This window comes from Dermacentor albipictus, chromosome 10 (assembly GCF_038994185.2).
Source record: "Dermacentor albipictus isolate Rhodes 1998 colony chromosome 10, USDA_Dalb.pri_finalv2, whole genome shotgun sequence".
Taxonomy (NCBI): domain Eukaryota; kingdom Metazoa; phylum Arthropoda; class Arachnida; order Ixodida; family Ixodidae; genus Dermacentor; species Dermacentor albipictus.
Genome location: NC_091830.1, coordinates 99,378,489 through 99,400,095, shown reverse-complemented (window position 1 = coordinate 99,400,095; position 21,607 = coordinate 99,378,489). Strand labels below are relative to the sequence as shown.

The 21,607-nt window shown below is 46.8% G+C and overlaps 1 protein-coding gene across 1 annotated transcript in view; it reads left to right on the top strand.

Annotated features, from left to right (window-relative positions):
* Window positions 1–21,607, top strand: part of LOC135908023 (uncharacterized) — a 230,282-nt gene that overhangs the window by 188,608 nt on the left and 20,067 nt on the right. Inside the window, exon 10 of the mRNA XM_065439789.2 lies at window positions 14,523–14,651. Within this exon, the coding sequence (XP_065295861.1) occupies window positions 14,523–14,651 (129 nt within the window). The remainder of the gene's footprint in view (window positions 1–14,522; window positions 14,652–21,607) is intronic.

Sequence of the window (21,607 nt, the reverse complement as noted above, 5' to 3'; positions counted from 1 at the left end):
TAAAAAAGTATGTGTTCATGCAAATAATGGTCTTGCTCATTGAGCAGATATGTGCTTGGTTGGCCTGTATAAGTATTTTTGTCTATTGGACCAGCTGCTAGCCGCAAAAGGTATTGGTCCAACCATTTTTGTACGCATTCTTTGAATTGTATAAGTGAAGCTCACTTTTTGATTGATTGATTCATTGATTGACTAATTCATTGACTGAGCGTTGCATCTCTATCAGAATAGGACAGCCCATATTTGTACCAAGCTGCCAACCTTAGACTGTCATTGGGCCATGAACTGCCAATACGATCTGAACGTTTGCCCGAACTGATATGCCGCCTGGATGCTAATTAATGTGGCACTGACACAAGGTCCGTCGTTTTTTGAACCAGCGTAGTTATAGTACCCGTCGTGCAGCGGCGATTGTATTGGAGCTGGCATTGATAATGACAACGATGTTCCGTAGAGCTGGTCCCATGCTCGCAACACATTGGCTGCTGCATTTGCCTTTTCGCCCAACCTTGGCTCCCGCTCGGGGCCAACATTCGATGGGGTTGCACTTTGCCAGCGTTTTTGGTACTGGTACAAAGGTCTGCCAGAATTGGGCCAAACTTGTCCAGTCCTTGTGTGCTGCCTGGGCGGTTTCCCTTCTTTGCCGTCGAGAGCAGGCGATGAAATTACATTTACAGCGGGGAGGTCTGTCTCAGAGTAATTAGTCTTCGGCGTGTTCGGTCTGTCCCGTGTTCCGTGAAACCGTTTCTTGGCGTTGGTGTTTGTTTAGAGTGCAATCGAATGCAATTTTGTTTTCGGCATCTTCTGAGTTTCTTTAGGGCACTGCACTGGCGACCGAACGTTCTGACGCAGCAGAAGCTTCATGTGGGCGAGTTGGTTTTGCATACTTGAAGAAAAGAGCGCTACGAAGACGCGGAATAAAAGAAGAACATGTACGACGGACAAAGCGCTTGTCCGTCGTACATGTTCTTCTTTTAGTCCGCGTCTTCGTAGCGCTCTTATCTTCAAGAAAGTTCTGACATTGTGTTTTACGAGATTCGATTGTTTAACATTGTTTCCTCCACAACGCACGTCGCTGGATGGTGAGCACATGAAATCCTATGAAGGTTGCCCTGATCTTTCTTTCTTGCGGCATGCTCTATTCGCTCTTTCAGGAAGTTAGTGAAAATATTTGCCATTTTGTGCGGACCTTCTGGTCTTCATCTTTTTCAATGTTTTGCCTATTGCTTTGGCCAGGCGTTCATCGTGGAGACAGGGAATTTACGTCTGAGTACGGGGCAAATTATAATATAGTTGTTTCCCTTGTTAGCCATAATTGCTTCTCAGGACGCTCCGGATCAACGACACGCATGACCCATTAACTCCAAAAGTGCTAACCATAGATAAGATCTCTCCGCTCCTATAAATCTTTTGCCAGTGCATTTTCGATTCCTCGTGTGCAAGTATGACTGCTTCTGTATCGCAAGAACGTCCTAAATCAAAAATCTTTGCAATAATCAAAATTCAACAAATCACAATACACTGAAGCGGGAAAAGGTCGGAAACCGTCGAATAACGACCAGGATAGTCAATCTTCGAATGACATAGTCCCTGTTTGTAGATTCTAATCGTTTTCGAGCAATTCAAATTGTCAACGGTGTGCGATAAAGCATCATATTAGAGCAATAGTGCTGTCATTTCCATCCTAGCGGCCATACTTCATATAAAACATGTTGTGCTACTCATTGAGGAACAGGGTATATCTGTCAAGAAGCCAGATCTTTCCGGCTAAACTGCTATCATTCGCGCTTACGAGTCAGTCCTGAGTATGTGAATAAATGCTTATTCATTAATAATGCTGAAAATCTGATTTTATTAAAGAACGCTTCGTAACGTGCAATCCGATGGAAAGTTTTGTAACGTTGTGAATATACGATGAGATGTCAAGAACGTTTAACAATTAATATGGGATCGGCTCTTCATTATCCGAAAGCTTTTTAAGAAATAACAAAAAAAGATATGTTATTTCCTATGGTTAATTCTTTGCACAATGAGATATAGATTCGTCTGTCTGAAACATTACTACTCGTTCAACCCTACAAAAACACCAAAATCCCGAGGCGATGCTTCGCCGACTCAACTGACACAACTGGCTGACTGGAAAGACGCAATCAAGGGATACAGTGTGCGAAGAGTCACAATCGGACACAGGGTAGCGCGACAAATAATCTGCGCCTTTGTGCATGTACAGTCTGCCTGTAGGATCTTTCGAAGAGGCGAGGCAAGAGAGGGCATAGTGGTCGGAAGCTACTGTGGATCGTCGGCCCAAGAGCAAGATGAAAAGTCGCAGTTTCACCTGAAAAGCGAAGCATCGAGTGCGATAGCAAACTAGTAGACAACTACACGAAGTAACAATAGTAGATTTATTGGCCGTACAAACTTGTAAACATTCGCTTACTAACAAAATTAACAAACATGGTGTCACGGACACACAAGACATAGCACATCTCAATTGGTGAGCGCGCAAACGGCTGTCAAAACGCTGCCATGATGAAGCGCAGCCGCAGCAGCGTGCGAATTGACGTTCGTGCTACCTCTGTTTTCAAGCAAACAGCGGCGAAAACACAGAGCGAATGAAGCTATCAGTTTTCGGAGCATGTAAAACCCCTGGAACTTCGTAAAGCAGCGACACCCTCCTTCCCCGCCTTGCTCCTTGTCGCTCCCCATCTCTTTCGCGCTCCCTGCTCGACCGCGGCGCCGCCTGCAATGCTTGAGCGTAGCAGACGACCTTTCGCCGAGGGAATGCACGCAGAGCAAGGCAGTGCGCTTTAAGCGTCCGCGTTGGCTTTCTAGCTTCCAGTAACCTCGTGGACCGCACAGAAGTTCTATAGGCTGGGTTAAACAAATTCAGTGACTGCAGCTTTCATTTCCTGTTTTGATAAATATTTTTTCAATATGTATCTTAACGAGCGCTGAGGCCGTGTCATGACGCATCCGAATGTATCGCCTACGCTACAATTAGGTACGCAACATTTCTCAAGCGTGCATCACAAGATCTTTTTGCGGATGGTAGTAAATAACACGCTCACGACCGAACGCCTCATCCTGGCCTCCAGCAAGCCCTTAGTAGCCTAAATAATCAGCGGAATCCCTGCCATGCGAGTTCCCCACGCGTACCAGCTAAGACGCATAAAGGCTGGCAGAGGGTAAGGACAACCGCGGCTCTGAAGGTAGGATAGAGTATTGTAAGCTACAGTGCCGCCAACGTACGCGTCCGCCAACCTTCTAAGCACGCGCAAAGGCTCAGAAATGGGCGCTGGTGGGCTTATGTTTCTTGTGCCTCAATGTCAACAAAATACGCGCAGCCGGTCATCGAGTTGGGACTCTTTGTACATAGAAAATCAGGTTGTGCGTCTCAGGGAAAAAACGGCGTTACGAACTAATAGTGCAACAGCCGAGCAAGCGAAGGCCTTAACGAACGAGCAAACGACTGAAGCGAGCGAACGATAAACAAGCTACAACCAAACGAGCTAATGAACGAGCGAGCAACCGCATGTTTTCTTTGCAAGTGCTCCACCGCCGCATCCCAACCACTTTAAAAGTCACGCCATTTAGAGCCTACCTCTCAAAGAGAACACGCCCGGTAACTTGGCTTCAGGCGAGCACGCAAGCTTTTCATCGGTGCTTTTGATCGCGAATCCACCGGCCGACAGCCAACGATGAACATGAGAAGGCAAACAAGGCTACTCTCTTTAAAGAAGGCTAGTAAGTAACCACAAAGGCAGAGTTGGTTTCCAAACGTGAGTTTGCTCGGTGGAGCCTCACACTGTCAAAATGACTGTACGGAGCCTTAAAAGATTCGCAATCTCGTTTTCACACGCAGCCTCGCGTGCCTTCGAATTGAGTCTGTTGGCATACAAAACGATTAAAACTTAAGAAAACCAGTAAAACAATCCAGACGCAAACATGACGGAACGAGACACCACAACGCTAGTGTGCCCACTTCATTTGTGTCTCAACTTTTTCACTGATTCTTCCTTGTTCGTTATGAACCAACTGGCCCAGCAAGCAGAACTACAAATAGATGAAGGGCACCAAATGCGATCACGTAGTGCTTACATGAACAAAGTGCACGTCGCGTAGGAATCGGGTTAAAGCATGCACATAAATGGCAACATGCTCGGTGAACTATAGAAGATCTGCTACGTTATGGGCTGCAACAAATTACGCAAGTTTTAGCATACTCTAACAAGCAAGACTCGCAACCTACCTCGCATTGTCATGTGGAGGACGTTGACCTGAAGTTCTCCCTCCCGATTCCATGAATTCATGTCATCATTCCTAACTTGTCGAGCTTACCGACGGTATCGCGTGAAGCTTATTGCCTTCACTGAAATTATTTTGGCATCCAAATGCGCAGCAGGTCATTGTGATAGAATATACTTTGAAGTGACGTCGCACTCACCACAATAGTTAGAACATACCACAAACAAACAAACAAACACAGCACCGAAGAGCAACGGCGCTAAGATGCCCTTCTCGCCACTAGGTAGACGCTTCTCTAGCATAAATGACGATGGATCGCGACCGTGAACAAACGGACCCCGTGCAGGGCGCACGTGAAGGGAGTAGGTCAATATCGACGCGTTGTCTGCTTCGGCAAGGCCGCGAGAGGAGGAGGCGGTATTTTTCAAAGCGTGTCATTAATTGGCGAAGTTCCAAGGGCTTTAGGCACAGGCACTCTGTTCCCATCCCAGATGGCTTTCAAAATAGGGGCCCAGCGGCCTCGCCCTGCGCAGCAGCAGCCGCCGGAGGAGAACGCTCCCCTCCCCCCGGTGTCTTGCGCGTAACGGAAGACGACGCCATTCTTCCCCGCTATCCTCTCTGACGCGCACCAGATTGAGCCACCGGACCGCCGCACGCTTTCGCTCGCACGTACTGCATACGGCGCGAGTCGTCGATGTCATCGCCCTTGGAATTTGAACGCAACATCAGTGCAAAGGCGACGGTGGAAATATACATGGAGTGCCTGTATAATTTCTAACGCAATAATAAGGGCGAAATTTCGCAGCTGCCCACGCAAGAGCGAGGAACTGACGGCGTGGAATGGAGTAACTTCGCTCCGATGCGGACGCCAGCCTGCTGGTATAGGCGATGCCACAGCTCACTCCATGTGGACGTTCGGCCAAGACAGCGCCTATTCTGTAACCACTCGCGTAAGTGCAGACTTTGGTTCAGGCTAATGCGAGTGGGCCAAAATGGGTCGTGCTCTGAGGAGTGTGTTTAACTCAAAGAAAGCCGCGGCTTGTGCAGCGCGCCATGTAAAAGGGGCGTCTTCTTTAAGATCTATAAGCGATTTTGCAATTTCTGTGAAGTTGTTCACACATCGGCGGAAATAGGACCGGAGCCCCACAAAGCCGCGAACATCTCTCGCTGACTTAGTCACAGGGAAGTCTTTCACGGCTCGAATCTTGGCTGGGCCAGGTTCCATGCCGGCAGCGTCCACAATATGGCCAATGATCGTAATGCGGCGACGGCCAAAACAGCACTTCGATGAATTTAGTTGAAATCCGCCACGGCGGAAGGCGTCAAGAATCACTGCGAGACGTTCGAGGCATGTATCAAACCTAGGCGAAAACACAATTACGTTGTTTAAATAACACAAGCATGTATACAACTCGAACCAAAGAAACAGAGCCCTTCATTCGCTCGAATCTGTGTTGGCCATTACACAGACCGAAATGTTTGACCTTTGTAACGTCCCGGCCAAAAGAAGAAGAGGAAGTTAAGAGAAAGCACAAGATCAAATATAAACAGTAAACAGTCGATCAGTCTCGGATCCTTTATTTTGCATTTGGCGCAGCCCGACAGGATGTGGATAGGAGTACGAGTTGTACTACTAGAGCGGGACAACCGTACTTCACGTCATACCAAGCCGAGGATGAAGAACAAATCGAAGTCAAGGAGACAGACATCACCGAGCCTGCTCTAGTTCATCGCAAATAAGGCTGAAGTCACTAAAGCCTTCCACATACCTCGTCAGCCGAGGTATGTGGAAGATCAACGTCAATATGTCCGACTATGGAAAGCATTTCAGGCAGTTATAAAGTAGTAAGGCCTTTTGAAATGACAATAGCCAGGACACTGCTGCGCTCATGGAGCAGGTATTTAAAGTGCAGGTGTCACAAATTAAGCAACACGGGCAATGGCTTGCTGTGCTAAAAGATACTCTGCGAACTGACACTGGTCCCAAAGCTGAATTAGTGAAACCAGACGTGTTCAATTGGACGTCCGCGTCGGCAACCACTTGGCTTTGAATACGCTGGTGAAAAAAAAACTGCTGGGCGACGTCACAGGATAAAATTGAAAACATGAGGTGGCTGCTTGTACACAATGCCAAGAAATGGTATGAGCTCCCCATAACAGACCATCAGAATGACGCCTGGGATCACTGGAGAGCACGTTGTACCTCGACTTTTGACCAAAACCCCGTCGACTGATAGGACAAAGCTATATTTTTGAAACAACGCTCAAGTTCACTAACTGACCATTTCTACGAGATGAGACTGCTGTTACTATTAGCAGATTATTCAAGTATTATTGCACAACAAAGACACGCACGACCCGCCGTGGTTGCTCAGTGGCTATGGTGTTGGGCTCCTGAGCACGAGGTCGCGGGATCGAATGCCGGCCACGGCGGCCGCATTTCGATGGGGGCGAAATGCGAAAACACCCGTTTGCTTAGATTTAGGTGCACGTTAAAGAACCCCAGGTGGTCAAAATTTCTCGAGTCCTGCACTACGGCGTGCCTCATAATCAGAAAGTGGTTTTGGCACGTAAAACCCCAAATATTATAAGACACGCACGTAAGAGTTGAACACACACCAAGCGCTTGAGTAATCGATTACCAACTAGGTACCAAACACGAAATATTTGAGTAATTGATTACAAACTTGCCCGGAATGCTGGTCTTATTAGCAGGTCCTACATTACCTGTGTTGTCCATAGTGCCGTTGGTTATCCATGGTGTAGAGAAGAATGCCAAAAGTGAGTGCAAATAAGGTCGCCCAAGACACCTACCGGGGTGCTTAAGGACGTGTGCCATGAAGCCCGTGGGCCAGCTGCACAGCATAATTGGACCTATTCAGCAAGAGTTCATCCGGATAATCCAGCTACAGCGATGAGAGCAGCCACCGGAAACGCAGCCTCTGACTATTACCCTAGCAACACAGACGCCAATGAGACAAAAAGAAATAAACGTGAGTGTACAGCTCCACCCGTGTAACCAGAACGAGGCTGCCTACTTGATTCGATGAAATGTTTAGCAAACTGCGCTGCTTATTAAGGGAAAAGAAGTAAGCGCTCTAGTCGACACATCAGCTTCAGCGAGTATGAATAATAAACGATGGTGAAGGCAGATGACATGCGACAAGGTAAATTGGTAACGGTTAAGAGCTATGATGGGCCATCTCGAACGCTGCACACCTTTAGAAAAGTAAATATACGTTTGGCTGGGGAGGACTTCACACTGCAAGCGCTGGTTATGCGTGATGTCGTTGTTTTGTTTATACTGTCAAGACCCGACATGAAGAAGCTAAGAATGAACATTTCTTGGAAAGCTCAAGCGACTCTAGGCTCCCTGGTTTGAAGTAGCATATTTAACAGGGATAAGCGGGCAAGTTGGTGGGGAGAGGCGCGGAACTTCAACTCCGGAAGGACGAGCCGATGGCTCAGGGCGAAGGCACACACACGCGCACGACAACCAATGATGGCCGCTAAACTAACAAGGGTAGCACTCGAATTCACACATAGAAAGGCTGGAAGAACAGGGTCCATTGAACTAGAAAGTAGCATATTTAACAGGGATAAGCGGGCTAGTTGGTGGTCGTTATTGGAATGCATCATGTAACCGCACAAAAACAAGGGACAAAGAAGAAACACATAGGACAGGCGCGGAACTTCAACTGAAATTCCGCGCCTCTCCTGTGTGTTCTTTCTTTGTCCCTTGTTTTTGTGCGGTTACATGATGCTGGTTTGAAGTGTCGAGACACCGACACAGATGACGGCTGCTAAATGCGGTAATGATATGTGGACAATTTATCCCTAAATTATATGCCTCAATACATATCCACCTGCAGATTCTGTACCTGAAGTACCTTTTCGTGACATGACGATTTCACGGAAGAGAGCCTACAGGATTTCTCATGAAAAGAAAACATGGCTGAAACAAGAGCTGTAACAAACGCTGAACGTTGGAATGATAAAGCTCTCAACATCAGCTTTTGCCTCTCCCATAATTATTGTCCACAAAGAAGGCGGTTCACTGTGACTAAGTACTCATCACAGGCAAATCGACACCCAAACAGGGCAGTATCCATTCCCTGTGCCTTTGATTAACGACATGGCGATATAGGAGGATGCCAGTGGTTTTCACGAATATATTTGTACGAAGGTTACAGGCAGGTACCCCTCCAAGAAAAAATCAAAGATGTACAGGGGAATTTATAACGTCGCTTGATAGAGACAACAGCCGTCCCCAATTCGGTTGGAAGAACTCAGGCGCTTGGTTTCAGCGCATTGTGAACTGTGTATGTAGAGATTTCATAGAAGACTTCTGCAATGTCTATGTCGATGACCACATCATTTGCTCTCTAACCACATAAGAGCACTGTTCCCACATATTTCATGTACTAAAAGCATTCAGCAAATCACACTTAAAGATGAATAGAACAAAAGTGGATTCCTTCAGAGAATGGTGGTGCTCCTTGGCAGAGCCCTGGACGCTTCACGAAATCGACAAAGGAACAGTCCGTCCAACGAATCAAGGAAATGCATAAGCCCTATGATGTTACTCACAGTGTGTGTTATTAGGGCTGGCAGGACATTTTAGGGCATCCATTAAGTACTTTGCGGCAATATCTAGGTGTCTCGGAAGGCTCGCTCTAAACGAAGTTCCATTTATTTTTTTCCCTCAAAGGTCTCTGTGGAGACATTACATGAGGGAGTGGGGAGTTAGTGACAAAGATAGATACTACAAATTAAAAAGGGATATTTCCAATGAGTTCCTTGAACGCAAGTGGGTCGATGATAGTGTCAACTTCGGCGGGCAGGCCATTCCAGTCTCGTGTTGTGCGCAGAAAAAAATGATTGCTGAAAAGTAACGGTATGGGCTTGTGGGGGATATACTGTGCTAGAATGACTGGTGCGGGCAATGCGATGTGCTCTTTTTATGTACGGGTTGTCAAAAGGCAAAGAATGAAAAAAAAAGTATGAAAAAGGTCAAAAGGTAATTCTACGGCGTGAGGCTAGAGAGGATAGGTTTGTTTGGGCTTTTAGTGCTGAGATGCTTGAATAATACGAATTAGTTGACAGGATAAATCGTGTCGCGCGGTTCTGAACCGACTCGAGGGCATTAAAAACGTTATTGTGGTGGGAGTCAAAAATAGCATCGGCATACTCCAGCTTGTGCCGCACAAATGTTAGAAAAGCAAGTTGTTTAATAGGGGGAGGAGCGAGGAAAAGGTTACGGCGTAGATAACCTAGAGTACGATTAGCAGTGTTTATTACGTGGTTAACATGACAGGTCCAAGTTAAGTCACGCGAGATGTACACACCAAGATATTTGAATGAATCAGTTGTTGCAATCTGCGTGTTATTGATGTTATAATTAGAGGTATCGTAATTACGACGACCATGAATATGTTCCTGTGGGTGGGCAGCGCGACCCGGACGAAGGACGAAAGGAAGTACACAACACGAGCGCAGTACTTCCTTCGTCCTTCGTCCGGGTCGCGCTGCCCACCCACAGGAAGATGTTTAATCACCAACTCGCCCAAGCTTGCCGTCCTAAGACCATGAATAGACATTAACACAGCTTTAGCTACATTTAATGACATGAGCCAAGTGGTATGCCAGTTTTGTATGCGCGATAGGTCATTTCGTAACGCCAAATGGTCGCTGAGGTTGGTAACTGCTCGGTAAACCACACAATCATCAGCGAAGAGTCGGATATGGGAAGAAATATTACAAGGTAGGTCATTGATGTATATTAAGCAAAGGAGTGGACCAAGTACGGTACCTTGAGGTACGCCTCAAAGTTGTTTTACCACTACGAAAATCAGGGAAGAATGATAGTACTGAAAACTATCGGCCAATTTCTATATTGCTGGTCATTGCTCAGGTCATAGAAAAATTTCTTTTCCACACTATGTTCTTTTTTCTGAACAGATTTTCTATCCTGACTGAACGACAGTTTGGTTTGTTTGAGGGCGTAGTACTGTGGCACTGCTTGAGGAATGTTGAGATGAACTGTTCTCGGCATTCGATCAGAATCTTTTCACGTGTTCGCTGTTCTTACATGTAGCTAAAGCATTTGTCACACTGAATATCAAATCTTGTTAAGTAAACTGTATTTTGGGGGATTTCGGGAGACGTTTTACAACATTCTCGAAAATTGCTTGAGCAATAGATTTCAGCTGGTCGCTACCAATGATAAGGGCGTTCTTTGTTCTAAGCTGTCACTGGAAGCTGGAGTTCCACAGGGGTCCATTTTATCGCCATTGTTGTTTCATTTTCGTTAACGACTTTCCATTGGCAATTTCTAAATGTTCGGTGTTCCAATATGCTCACGACACCGTGTTACTGGCGAAACATCTTTCTTACAAAATGTCCACTGAAATGTTGCAAAATGACGTATACAAGGTTCACTAATAATGGAATTGTTGTTAATGCCCTAAAGAAAACAACTTGGTTGTTTTCGCTCTTCACTCAAGACGACTGTAATTAACATGCCTCTCTACTTACATGAGTCGGACTTTGTTTCTTGTAAATGTGCGCCTATTCCATACGTGGACTGTGTGAAATATCTCGGAATCTATTGCGCCAGTAACTTATCGTGGCAACATCACGTATCACTTTTTTGTTCTAAACTGAGGTCAGTAGCTTAGCTGTTGTTATATTATCATAAATATTGCACCCTTGTCTGTAAAAAAGATTGTAGTACATGCACTGGGTTACACTGTGTTGAGATACGGCATTACAGTCTACGGCTTTTGTTCGGATCGTTGGAGATGCAGGGTAGACAGGATAATAAAAATATTCTTTAGAAAGTTGCCTATAATTTCCCTGTAGTAACAGCTGCAAATATCTTCCGTTAACGTGGTCTACCGAATTTTCACTTTTTGCTTATAGAAACAGCTGTCGTTAAACATTTTTTTTTTTGAATTCCGCATCCAAACAAAAATGTGCCGCCACAAGAGCACTTAGAAAACATGTCCGTTACGTAGTTCCTCGTTCACCCACAATGTATGGTGCAGCCAGACGCTGTGCTTATGTGCCGGACATCTTTCATTAATTGCCTCACGAAATTTCAACGCGACATCGAAAAGCACGCTGAAAGAATTATTAAAGGAGATATGTTGTGAATTACCTCGAGAACATTTTTACATCACAATATTTACTTCTTCTACCTCTTTTGTTTTACGTAAATAAACCAAACGTTATCGTGTCCTAGTAAATTTATTTGCCATTTATTTTATTCTACAAGTCTCATAAATTTATGCATTCTTTTTCTTGCCATGTCTATCATATTCGCATGCGCAGTCCTACAAGCCAACTGAGGCTTAGACCGCCCTGTTTGTGTTCTTTTGTATTTTTGTGGCAATAGAGACACTAATAATAATAATAATAATAACAATAACAATTATTATTATTATTATTATTATTATTATTATTATTATTATTATTATTATTAAGCATTTTGATTTGTCGTGCAAGTAGTAGCCGCATCGTGAAGTAATTTAAATCAACGGTTAGAATTGTGCTATCTGCCGCTGGCAAGTTCTAATATTTTGGTGTAGCCAAAAAGAATCTAACCTTGTAAATCGCTTCCTCATGCAAGTGTAATCAAGTTGCCACTTATATTTATCTTAACGCATCGGTGAAACAGAGGCCGCACATTGATAACACCCCTATAGAGCACTAAAACGCTTACGCATTTGCTATATACGACGTTCCTCATTAATCCACGCACTTCAAGCTTTCCGTGCGCATCACCCATTACACGGCCCACGTTTTCCAGAAATATAATATTCGCGTCACTTATGGATATCCCAGGACGGCCACAAATCTGCTTATGCATTTCATTTAACGCTTCTAACAGGGAGAACATAATAATTTGTGCATATTCATATAGCCCCAAATAGCCGTACACCGCAGACTTTGCCCTCACAGCGCACCTAGCATGCACCCTGTTTCCTCGCAATGCATGCACTCGGTTGAACCGTCTAGTTCTTTCACGACACCGGAAAAACTCGCACATGACGTTTTCGGGCTCTTCCAGTCCCACTGATAGTTTTGATGTAACATTCGCAAATTCGCATATTGCATGACCGTTTCCAATGTGCTTAAAACGGGCATGTACTGTTGCGTACTCCAGGGTAGCGTATCATACTGCTGCCGAGTTGTAGCGACGCCTGCCTATCGAAGCTCGACCGACGTTACTAATGGGGTAGCGTGGCGTTGTCGGCGGGCTGGACCGGGCAAGGACGAGACGATTTCTAGTGTGAAACTTCCACGGTTAATTCAAAGGTTGATGAAAGAGGAAGAGAAAAGAATGAAGTGATCAAAAGTACATTTCGGAGCCTCTAATTAGGCTCTCTACAATCGTGGGAGGGATCTTGCTTCCGTCAACGTAACGTGACCGGCACGGAAAGAGTGCCCCTCTTCCTCAGATTATACCGAGTCTGCAGCAAGGAGGAGGGCGTCCCGCCTCCTGGAATTGTAGACGCTTGTCCGTCTCTTTTGCACGTTGCTGGTTCCTGGAAGTTCTTCTGTAGAGTTTGTCCGTTCGAGGAAAGGGTGCCTCTATAGTCGCACACACACACACACACACACAAGAAGCCTGTAAACATTGTGGGGGCTCCGCCAGACCAGCAGACACTCAAAATGGTCATGGCGAATTAGGAAGTCACGCTTCATTCCGACGAGGCATGGTGGGTGGAGGTCGGGTTAGAGAAAGTTCTTTCTGAACGAGGTGCGCGACGCGAACCGTGGCAGGAGAAGTCACGCCTCATTTCGACGAAGAAGGTCGGGTGAGAGAAAGTCTTTTCTGCATAACGTGCGAGACGCCAACCGTAGTAGAAGTCACGCCTCATTTCGACGAGGCATGGTGAGAGAAGGTCGGGTGAAATTCCTTTCTGCACGTGGTGCCAGACGCCAACTGTACCAGAACGCAGCAAGCGGCCGAACGAGGCGTTCCGGCTGACACAGGGCACCTCGACGCCAGTGCAGGAGAGACATGGAATTGACGCACGCTAGGCTGATAGCGGCACCAGCGTCACGTCGTGAACAGAATTGGAGAGAATTCTCGAGCGCACATCGACCGTACCTTGAAAACTGAAGCAAATATAGTAACGATTGCTGAGATGCTTTCAAACTAAGCTTACAATGCACCGCTTTCTCTCGGCGGACTGCCTGCGCCAATGGTTTTCGCCTTGCTGGTAACCCGTCGCAGTGTGACGCCGCCGAATTTGTTGAATCGGGTTTCGTTCGTCTCGTGGTTGCACCATAATAAGCGCAGATGACTTCATTTCACATTTGTTTTCAAAACATCTATATAAGCAGTAGGGAAGGAATGCTTGGCTTTAAGCATCAATTATTTTCAAACCTTGTATCATGCAAAAACTACAATTATAATAAAATACTTAATGAAACACCGGATTCAGTAAGCTTCGCAGTGACGTCTCCTTTCTGTGGGTCAAAAATTCAATATTGTGCGAGAAAATACTGCAACCATTTGCTATTTGCTAACAGCAGCACCAAAAGTGTTGCGCCGTGACAGCATGTCACAGACGAAATGTAGGACGCGAAAGAAGTTGAAATTTGAGCCGTTAAGAAAAACACAGTTTCAGTAGATTTTTTCCCTTGTTTTGTAGTTTATTGCAATATCTGTGATGATTTCCTTTTGCTTCATCTGAGCACTGGCTTTCTAAACTACGTAGGACTTGGCTAACCAAACACGCAACCTGATAGCCAGTATAACTGTGTGCTCAATCAGACATTTGACACTGTCGTCACTTTGTTGTGACGGAGAAAACCCAGTCAGTTCCAAAAATCAGAGACATTAGTGAAGCTCTTTATTGGATCTACTTTTGAGCCCCCCCCCCAGGAAAAAATACAAGTACCACTCAAAAGCACAACGACAGCGGCGTCCACAATCGTCGGTCATCGATATCTGATCTATGGAGGTCAAATGCGTTCGCGTTTTGTACACGTCTAATAATACATTCCAGCGTGATCGCTGGTGCTAGTTTTCGTTCCAGAATGTGCAGCAGTGTTCATTGTTTGGCTGCAGCCTGATTATATAAGATTCTCTCACTATAGCATCAGTGACAACATTTCAGAAAGTTCCCATACATTAGCGCGCGTCGTGCGATAACATTATAACAGTGGTTAGCCTGTGAATATCCGTCACAACAAAAATAAAGCTAATGTAGCCGCGTCAGTGCTGCTAATCGGCTCATATTACTATTCCATTGTCGCAGGTCTGCCCAAGTGTCAGCGGTGACGATTGGGAATTTGTCGGCAAGCCCAACCTTCTGTTCGCGGCTGTGTACAGTAGGACACGGCAAAGAACGTTGACCTACGACACGGCGGAATTGATCCAATACAAGGCGAGTGACGGCTTAGGTATTTAAACTGTATCCTCCTATAAAGAAGGCCATGGTTAAACCGAAGTGTTCGAAATAGGTAAGACTGTTTGCGGTTGGGTAAAGCTTTTAACATTTTGTGGTCTGGGGCACTATAACGAAAAACTATTCTAATGCGTTCTTATTTCAATCTCCAGACGTAAATTTCCGTATCCACTGACGCAAGCATCCGGAAGTTACCCGCAAGGCTGTCTGAACAGACCAATCAAACGCTGTCCTCGATCATAGGTGGTCACTTTTGTTTGCTTGAAAACGAATAGCATAGCCTACAAAGACGCGGCTTGTCTTATCTAATTGGCTCGCAAGAGGCGACACGCTCTTGTGGAGAGGGATTCGACAGGGCCGAGCCACTGCGCTGAAAATCGATAACCAGACAAAGAGGGTGGTGCCGGCGTCTGCGATTGGTGCGCTTTCCCTTACTTCACTTGCGGTGGCTGGTCGAAAATTGCGGCGGCATACAACGGAAACTTAAGAAGGACACTAAAACGGATCCTCTGCAAAGAAAAGTTGGTAGAACGAGGTCATAAACGTGCCGAAAGAGCTCGTAAACGTTACACGACGACGCAGAAGGCTTTATTATACGCAAAAACACTCACGCTCTCCGGCAGGTGCGAGCAGCCAGTGCCTGAGTGATCGGCGGCAGCCATCTTTTATTCCTTCGCGAAGGGGCAGCCTGCGGCTATTCAGAAGAAAATTTAATTTTGTTCGGCATATTAATTCATCTTTAACGCATACATGTCACTTTGGCGCGGTGAGTTTTCGCGGTTTTGTCACGTCGCGTGACAGGCAGGTGAAATGGACGCAACCCGAAAAGTTTTGACCAACAGCCGAAAGCTAATTGGGAAAAGGCGTCACATCAGAAATAACTATTTTTATTTTGATCGGTAAAATCATGCATACTCAGTGTGTACACGTCATATCAGATGGGGAGCTATCGCAGTTTTTGTGATCTCGCGTGACAGACAGGCGAAGTGGGGGTGGTGCAAAAAGTTTTTCACCAATCGCGAACGGCTGATTGCAGAATTGGAATAGAAAAGTTTGGAATAGCTTTACGTTAAAGCGCCCCTGTTCTTTCTACGTCTACTTTCCCCTCTCTAATAAAATGAAGACGATACAAATGACATAGCACTGTTTTTACGCCACAGCTGCCTTTTGCAGCACCGTACAGTCATTGACTGGGTAATAGTTGGCGGCGTAAAACGGCACTGCACAGCGCAATAATTGGTACCGGTACCGTCGCACGAGTGCGCTTAAGCACGATTAGGTAAACAGCATCGCCCCGTGCATTTTCCTGCTATTTAGAAGAATTTAGGTAAAGGTGCTGGTGAAGGCAATGGGTGGCAGTCGATGCCGGTGCATTATCAAAGTATCGGCTCATAGAAGCTTGTTCCATCTCTGTGAGAGGCAGGGGGAGACTGCCGGCGAAGAAACCTCAGTTCCAACTCAGTCAGAAAAAAAAAACGCTACGCTCACAAGGATTGCAGATGTTCATAAAGTAAGTCGCAGTTTCGCCCGAAAGGCGAAGCATCGATAGGAGATTAGCGGGCAGCCATACGAAGTAAGAATAGTAGTTTTATTGGCCGTATAAACTTGGAAGACCTCGTTTACTTACTGAAATAACTAGCGCGGTGTCAGCACGCCTAAGTAAACATGGACACACGTTTGCATACACTCTCGATGAACGCGGACAGTCGCTGTCAAAACGCTGGTGTCAGCAAGCGCGGCCGCGGCAGCCAGCCTAGTGACTGTGCGGTCTATCGCTGGCTATATAATACAGAGCGGCGAGAACACAGCGCGCACAAAGGTATAAGCCGTCCGCAGATCCCGCTCAAGGTACGCCGCACACGACCGTGCACTTCTTGGCGGAGTCGAAGCCACGCCGCTCCCTTCCGCGCTGCCTTCCCGCTTTCCTCCATATGTGTCGCGCGCACGCCTGAGCCGCTATCGTCAATACCCTTTGCGCCCGGCGTACTCTGTACACGTCGCATATGGCTTTCAAGACACAGCTGCTCGGGCGGGGTGCACCGCCCCGGCTAGAACCCCCCGCCCACACCCTTCCTACCCGTGGCAGACATTGGGCTTCTTCGATTTTCCACTTGTGGCTGCCCGCGGGCTGCCAGAGCCAGCCAGAGCGTCTTCGTTTTTCTATGGTTGATCCGCCCGCCGCGCTGCGCACTTGCGCCGGGTCTTCGTCTTGCTCGGGCTCGACGGTTCTGGCTACCCGCGGGCTGCCAGAACTTACCAGGATGAGTTTGGTCTGGCTGGCCTCTGGAAGTTCTCTGGCTAGCAGACGACTAAAAGAGGTGATTGGCGCTCAGCGCGATCTTTGCTGGCACTTCACGGATTGCAACGCGGCCACTTGAGAACTTAAATTTACCTCACTCCGCCAACTGTCAACGGTCATCTTCGGATTTCCTTACTTCTAGCGTTATCTTTTTAGGTGATAACGCAGTGTTCCGCATAGCGAAGTGGTGTCATATGAGCAGTGGTGAACCGTTTGTAGCTTTTGTTTGTGTATGTGTGTGTCCCCAAGGCTTCTTCGCGGCGATCAGCGCGCCGCGCTCTCATGCATGCATGTTATCTGCATCGTGTTCCACGCAAGTTGTAGACGCTCATTCACACATATGGCGGCACATTTTCGGTTCATCTTTCTCTGGTGGTGTTCCTTTTACATATCTCGCGTATGTATGCGGAGACATCTCCTTTTTCTGCAATTAGCGAAGGCGTTGCAGCTAGTCCGTGTTCGCTCCGTCCCTCCGTCGTATGCTTGGGTGGCAGCTCAAAACCGATATGCGTCCGAACTGCAGGCCGTTGATGTAAGATGTAAGAATGCACTGCTTGAGTAATAGGCACACGTACATTAGACACACGTACATTGGCTTACTGCTCTCATTATCACGACTAATGTTATTTTTCGTGCAACTTTTCGCTGGTCACAGGCGGCGTGCATTTTCATGCGCCAGCCGCGTCCCCAGCTCCTTAGGGACAAAATGAGAAGCACCATTAGCCACGACAAACTTTCTGAAACCCAAGCCCAAGCAGGTCGGCATGAAATTTTATGCGTATAAGAGGTATCCGATACCACGCTTTTTCATGTCTTGTAAAGTGAAAACACAACGCCAACTCATTAATGTCGCCGGAGGGCGACGTGATCGCTGCGAGCAGGGATCCTCGAGTTATCGCTTTCGAGGATACAATCGCATACGAACTATTTCCCGTCCTGTAACCGGACGCGTCGGAGGCCATCTGTTGCGCTGCACAAGGTGAGGTTGGCCCAATGTGGAGTCGCGCGAAATCGCGCGATAGTGATCGTATCCGTGAAAGCAGCTATATATTTTCAAGCTGGCAACGCAAAAATAGGCCGACTACGCCGAGCGCGCCACTACCTGGTCGGGCGCTGCCATGCTGGTAGCATGTTTTCATTCGGCCAGCTATCCCGGCGTTAGAATCTGCAAACTTCGGGCAGGCTCAGGTTGTCTTGGTGTCCCAGCCCACGTGATATTGTGTCAGGACCGGAACTAGCTGGCTGCCATCTGGCTGCCAGCGGACTGCCAGGACTGTGAACATCGAAGAGGCCCATTGTCCCCGTCATAGATGGGCTTCAAGTTACAGCGGCCCGAGCGGGCGCACCTGCCGCCCGGAAGAGAAGGTCCCTCATCCCTCTCCCATCTTCTCCCCGCAGCCTTGTCCATTACGGGAGACGGCGCGCTTCCTCTCTTTTGTACGCGGGATTGAGCCGCGATCGCCGGCTTAATTAAGATTAGAGTGTACTAGACAATGGTCGAGTGGGGCGAACGGCGCTGTGCCGCTTAGGCACTGCGTGTGGAAACAATTTTGCGAGGGCGCTGCGAGCGAAATGGCCTGGGACGGAGGCAGGCTTCGCGGCTTGTTCAACGTAATTTCTCTGCAGGCGCTGAGACCGATTGCACGCGTACGCTCCTACAACGTTGGTTTACTTCAACTGCAAATTTATATCGACACCTTTTTGCTACGTATACATATTTGAGGCATGGGTATACAGCATGTCGCCTTCAATTTTGCTGTCGTTCTGAAGTGCGTCGTCTGCTAGCAAGTGCGCGTTCGTTGCGTGGACGCCAGCGGACGCATAGTTTTTCTCGCCGAGAGTGTGTTCAGTGAAAATTTTTTATGGTTTTCCTTGCTTTGGTGCGCCCTCTACTCTTGTCATCCGGTACCAATTGTAGCTTTAGCTAGGTGAACTGCTATCTTTAGCACTTTTATATTTAACTGCTATCTTTATTTAATAACACGTAATTTTTGCCACAGAAGCCGCCTGTCTACAACATGAAGCTACGAAAGGAAATCTTGTTAACATCGTGTCATTTTACGCGCTCTTCTTGTTGGGGCAGCATCGCTCAAGGGCAATGATCAATGAAAGCAATAGTGTTAAGAAAAAAACCAGGTTTACTGGCCAATGCACTTTTAGGTAAATATAAAGATACACCGACATATATATATATATATATATATATATATATATATATATATATATATATATATATATGTATATATATATATATATATATATATATATATATATATATATATATATATATATATATATATATATATATATATATATATATATATTGTTACGCATGAAGAAAACGAAGACTAGTGAACGTGCTTGCGGTCCCGAGTGGAGGAAGGAAGAGGAGGACGACGCTCAGTTGATAAACCAGCTGACCGCTCTTGCGCTCACCTTCGCGACTTAAAGTAAACGGTCCCCTTCATCCGTAAGGGTTACAAACGGTATCCTTCGCACGCAACAAAGTGGTGGAGGTGCGGGGTATCGCTCACAACAACGGAACCATCACTGCCGCAGCTTCGTCGAAGCCGTCGACTTGCCGGCCTCCCGCCATCAGCCGTGACCATCTTCGACATGCCAGAAGAAGGAGCCACTCCGAGGGCAGCGCCTAGCAGTCCACTGCCCTACTACCGAGTTCCACCCACCTTCGGAGGCAAAGCGGGGGAAGATGCCGACGAGTGGCTCGTTCACTACAAACGAGTGGGCAAATCCAACGGGTGGGATGCAACCGCTCAGCTCACCAATGTGGTGTTCTCCCTGACCGATACCGCCCTCGTGTGGTATGAGAACCAGGAGGACGCGCTTACGACGTGGGAACATTTTGTTGACGAGCTAAAGGCTTGTTTTGGGGACTCAGTCGCCAAAAAGAAGCGTGCGGAGCAGACACTGTCTCAACGGGCGCAGCTACCAGGTGAGACATGCACAACATATATCGAAGAAGTATTAAAGTTATGCAAGGTGGTCAGTGCTCGCATGTCGGAAGAAGATAAAGTCGGACATTTGCTGAAAGGAGTGGCTGAGGATGTGTACCATTTTCTAATTGGAAAGGAGAGCCTCACTTCTGCAGTGCCGAATGACGTCAGACACAGAACTGAGGCTCTCCTTTCCAATTAGAAAATGGTACACATCCTCAGCCACTCCTTTCAGCAAATGTCCGACTTTATCTTCTTCCGACATGCGAGCACTGACCACCTTGCATAACTTTAATACTTCTACGATATATGTTGTGCATGTCTCACCTGGTAGCTGCGCCCGTTGAGACAGTGTCTGCTCCGCACGCTTCTTTTTGGCGACTGAGTCCCCAAAACAAGCCTTTAGCTCGTCAACAAAATGTTCCCACGTCGTAAGCGCGTCCTCCTGGTTCTCATACCACACGAGGGCGGTATCGGTCAGGGAGAACACCACATTGGTGAGCTGAGCGGTTGCATCCCACCCGTTGGATTTGCTCACTCGTTTGTAGTGAACGAGCCACTCGTCGGCATCTTCCCCCGCTTTGCCTCCGAAGGTGGGTGGAACTCGGTAGTAGGGCAGTGGACTGCTAGGCGCTGCCCTCGGAGTGGCTCCTTCTTCTGGCATGTCGAAGATGGTCACGGCTGATGGCGGGAGGCCGGCAAGTCGACGGCTTCGACGAAGCTGCGGCAGTGATGGTTCCGTTGTTGTGAGCGATACCCCGCACCTCCACCACTTTGTTGCGTGCGAAGGAGACCGTTTGTAACCCTTACGGATGAAGGGGACCGTTTACTTTAAGTCGCGAAGGTGAGCGCAAGAGCGGTCAGCTGGTTTATCAACTGAGCGTCGTCCTCTTCTTCCTTCCTCCACTCGGGACCGCAAGCACGTTCACTCGTCTTCGTTTTCTTCATGCGTAAATATATATATATATATATATATATATATATATATATATATATATATGAACGACTTACATGTAAACAAAATTATCAAACATTCTAAATGCACTCATTAAAAAAGTGAAAACGTGAACACTTTCGACCGGAATGAGCGAGTTTCCCTAAAAACTGCACCAGCCTCTGGTGCACCAATCGACTTCCAGGAAAACGAATCATGGCAAATATTGGGCGTTAAGATTAACAACAGTGTTAGGAAAATATATTGCATATGAACTCTGACTGAATCCTGCACCTGACCTGCACCTGCATCCTGACCTGCACAATAACCTTCAACATCACTCTTAGACTCCTACGGTTAAGCTCCTCAATCATTTGCTGTAATTAGTGCCCAGTATCTTTGAGCAGGACAATGTCATCTACAAAGCGAAGGTTGTAGAGATATTCGCCATTCATCCTCGCTGCTAAGCATTCCCAGTCTATTAGCTTGAATACATCTAAGCATGCAGTGAATAGCATTGGAGATATTGCGTCTCCTTGCCTGGCCCCTTTTTTGATAGATAACTTTCTACTTTTCTTGTGGAGAGCCAACGTAGCTGTAGATTCTTTGTAGATATTCCCAAGATAATCAGCTAAGCCTCCTGTACTCACTTGTACTATCGCCAGCTAGTCAGTTGCGGAAACACATGCAGATATAGCTGGCGGGGCATCATCTTTATTATGGCAGCACATACCAAATATATACCTTA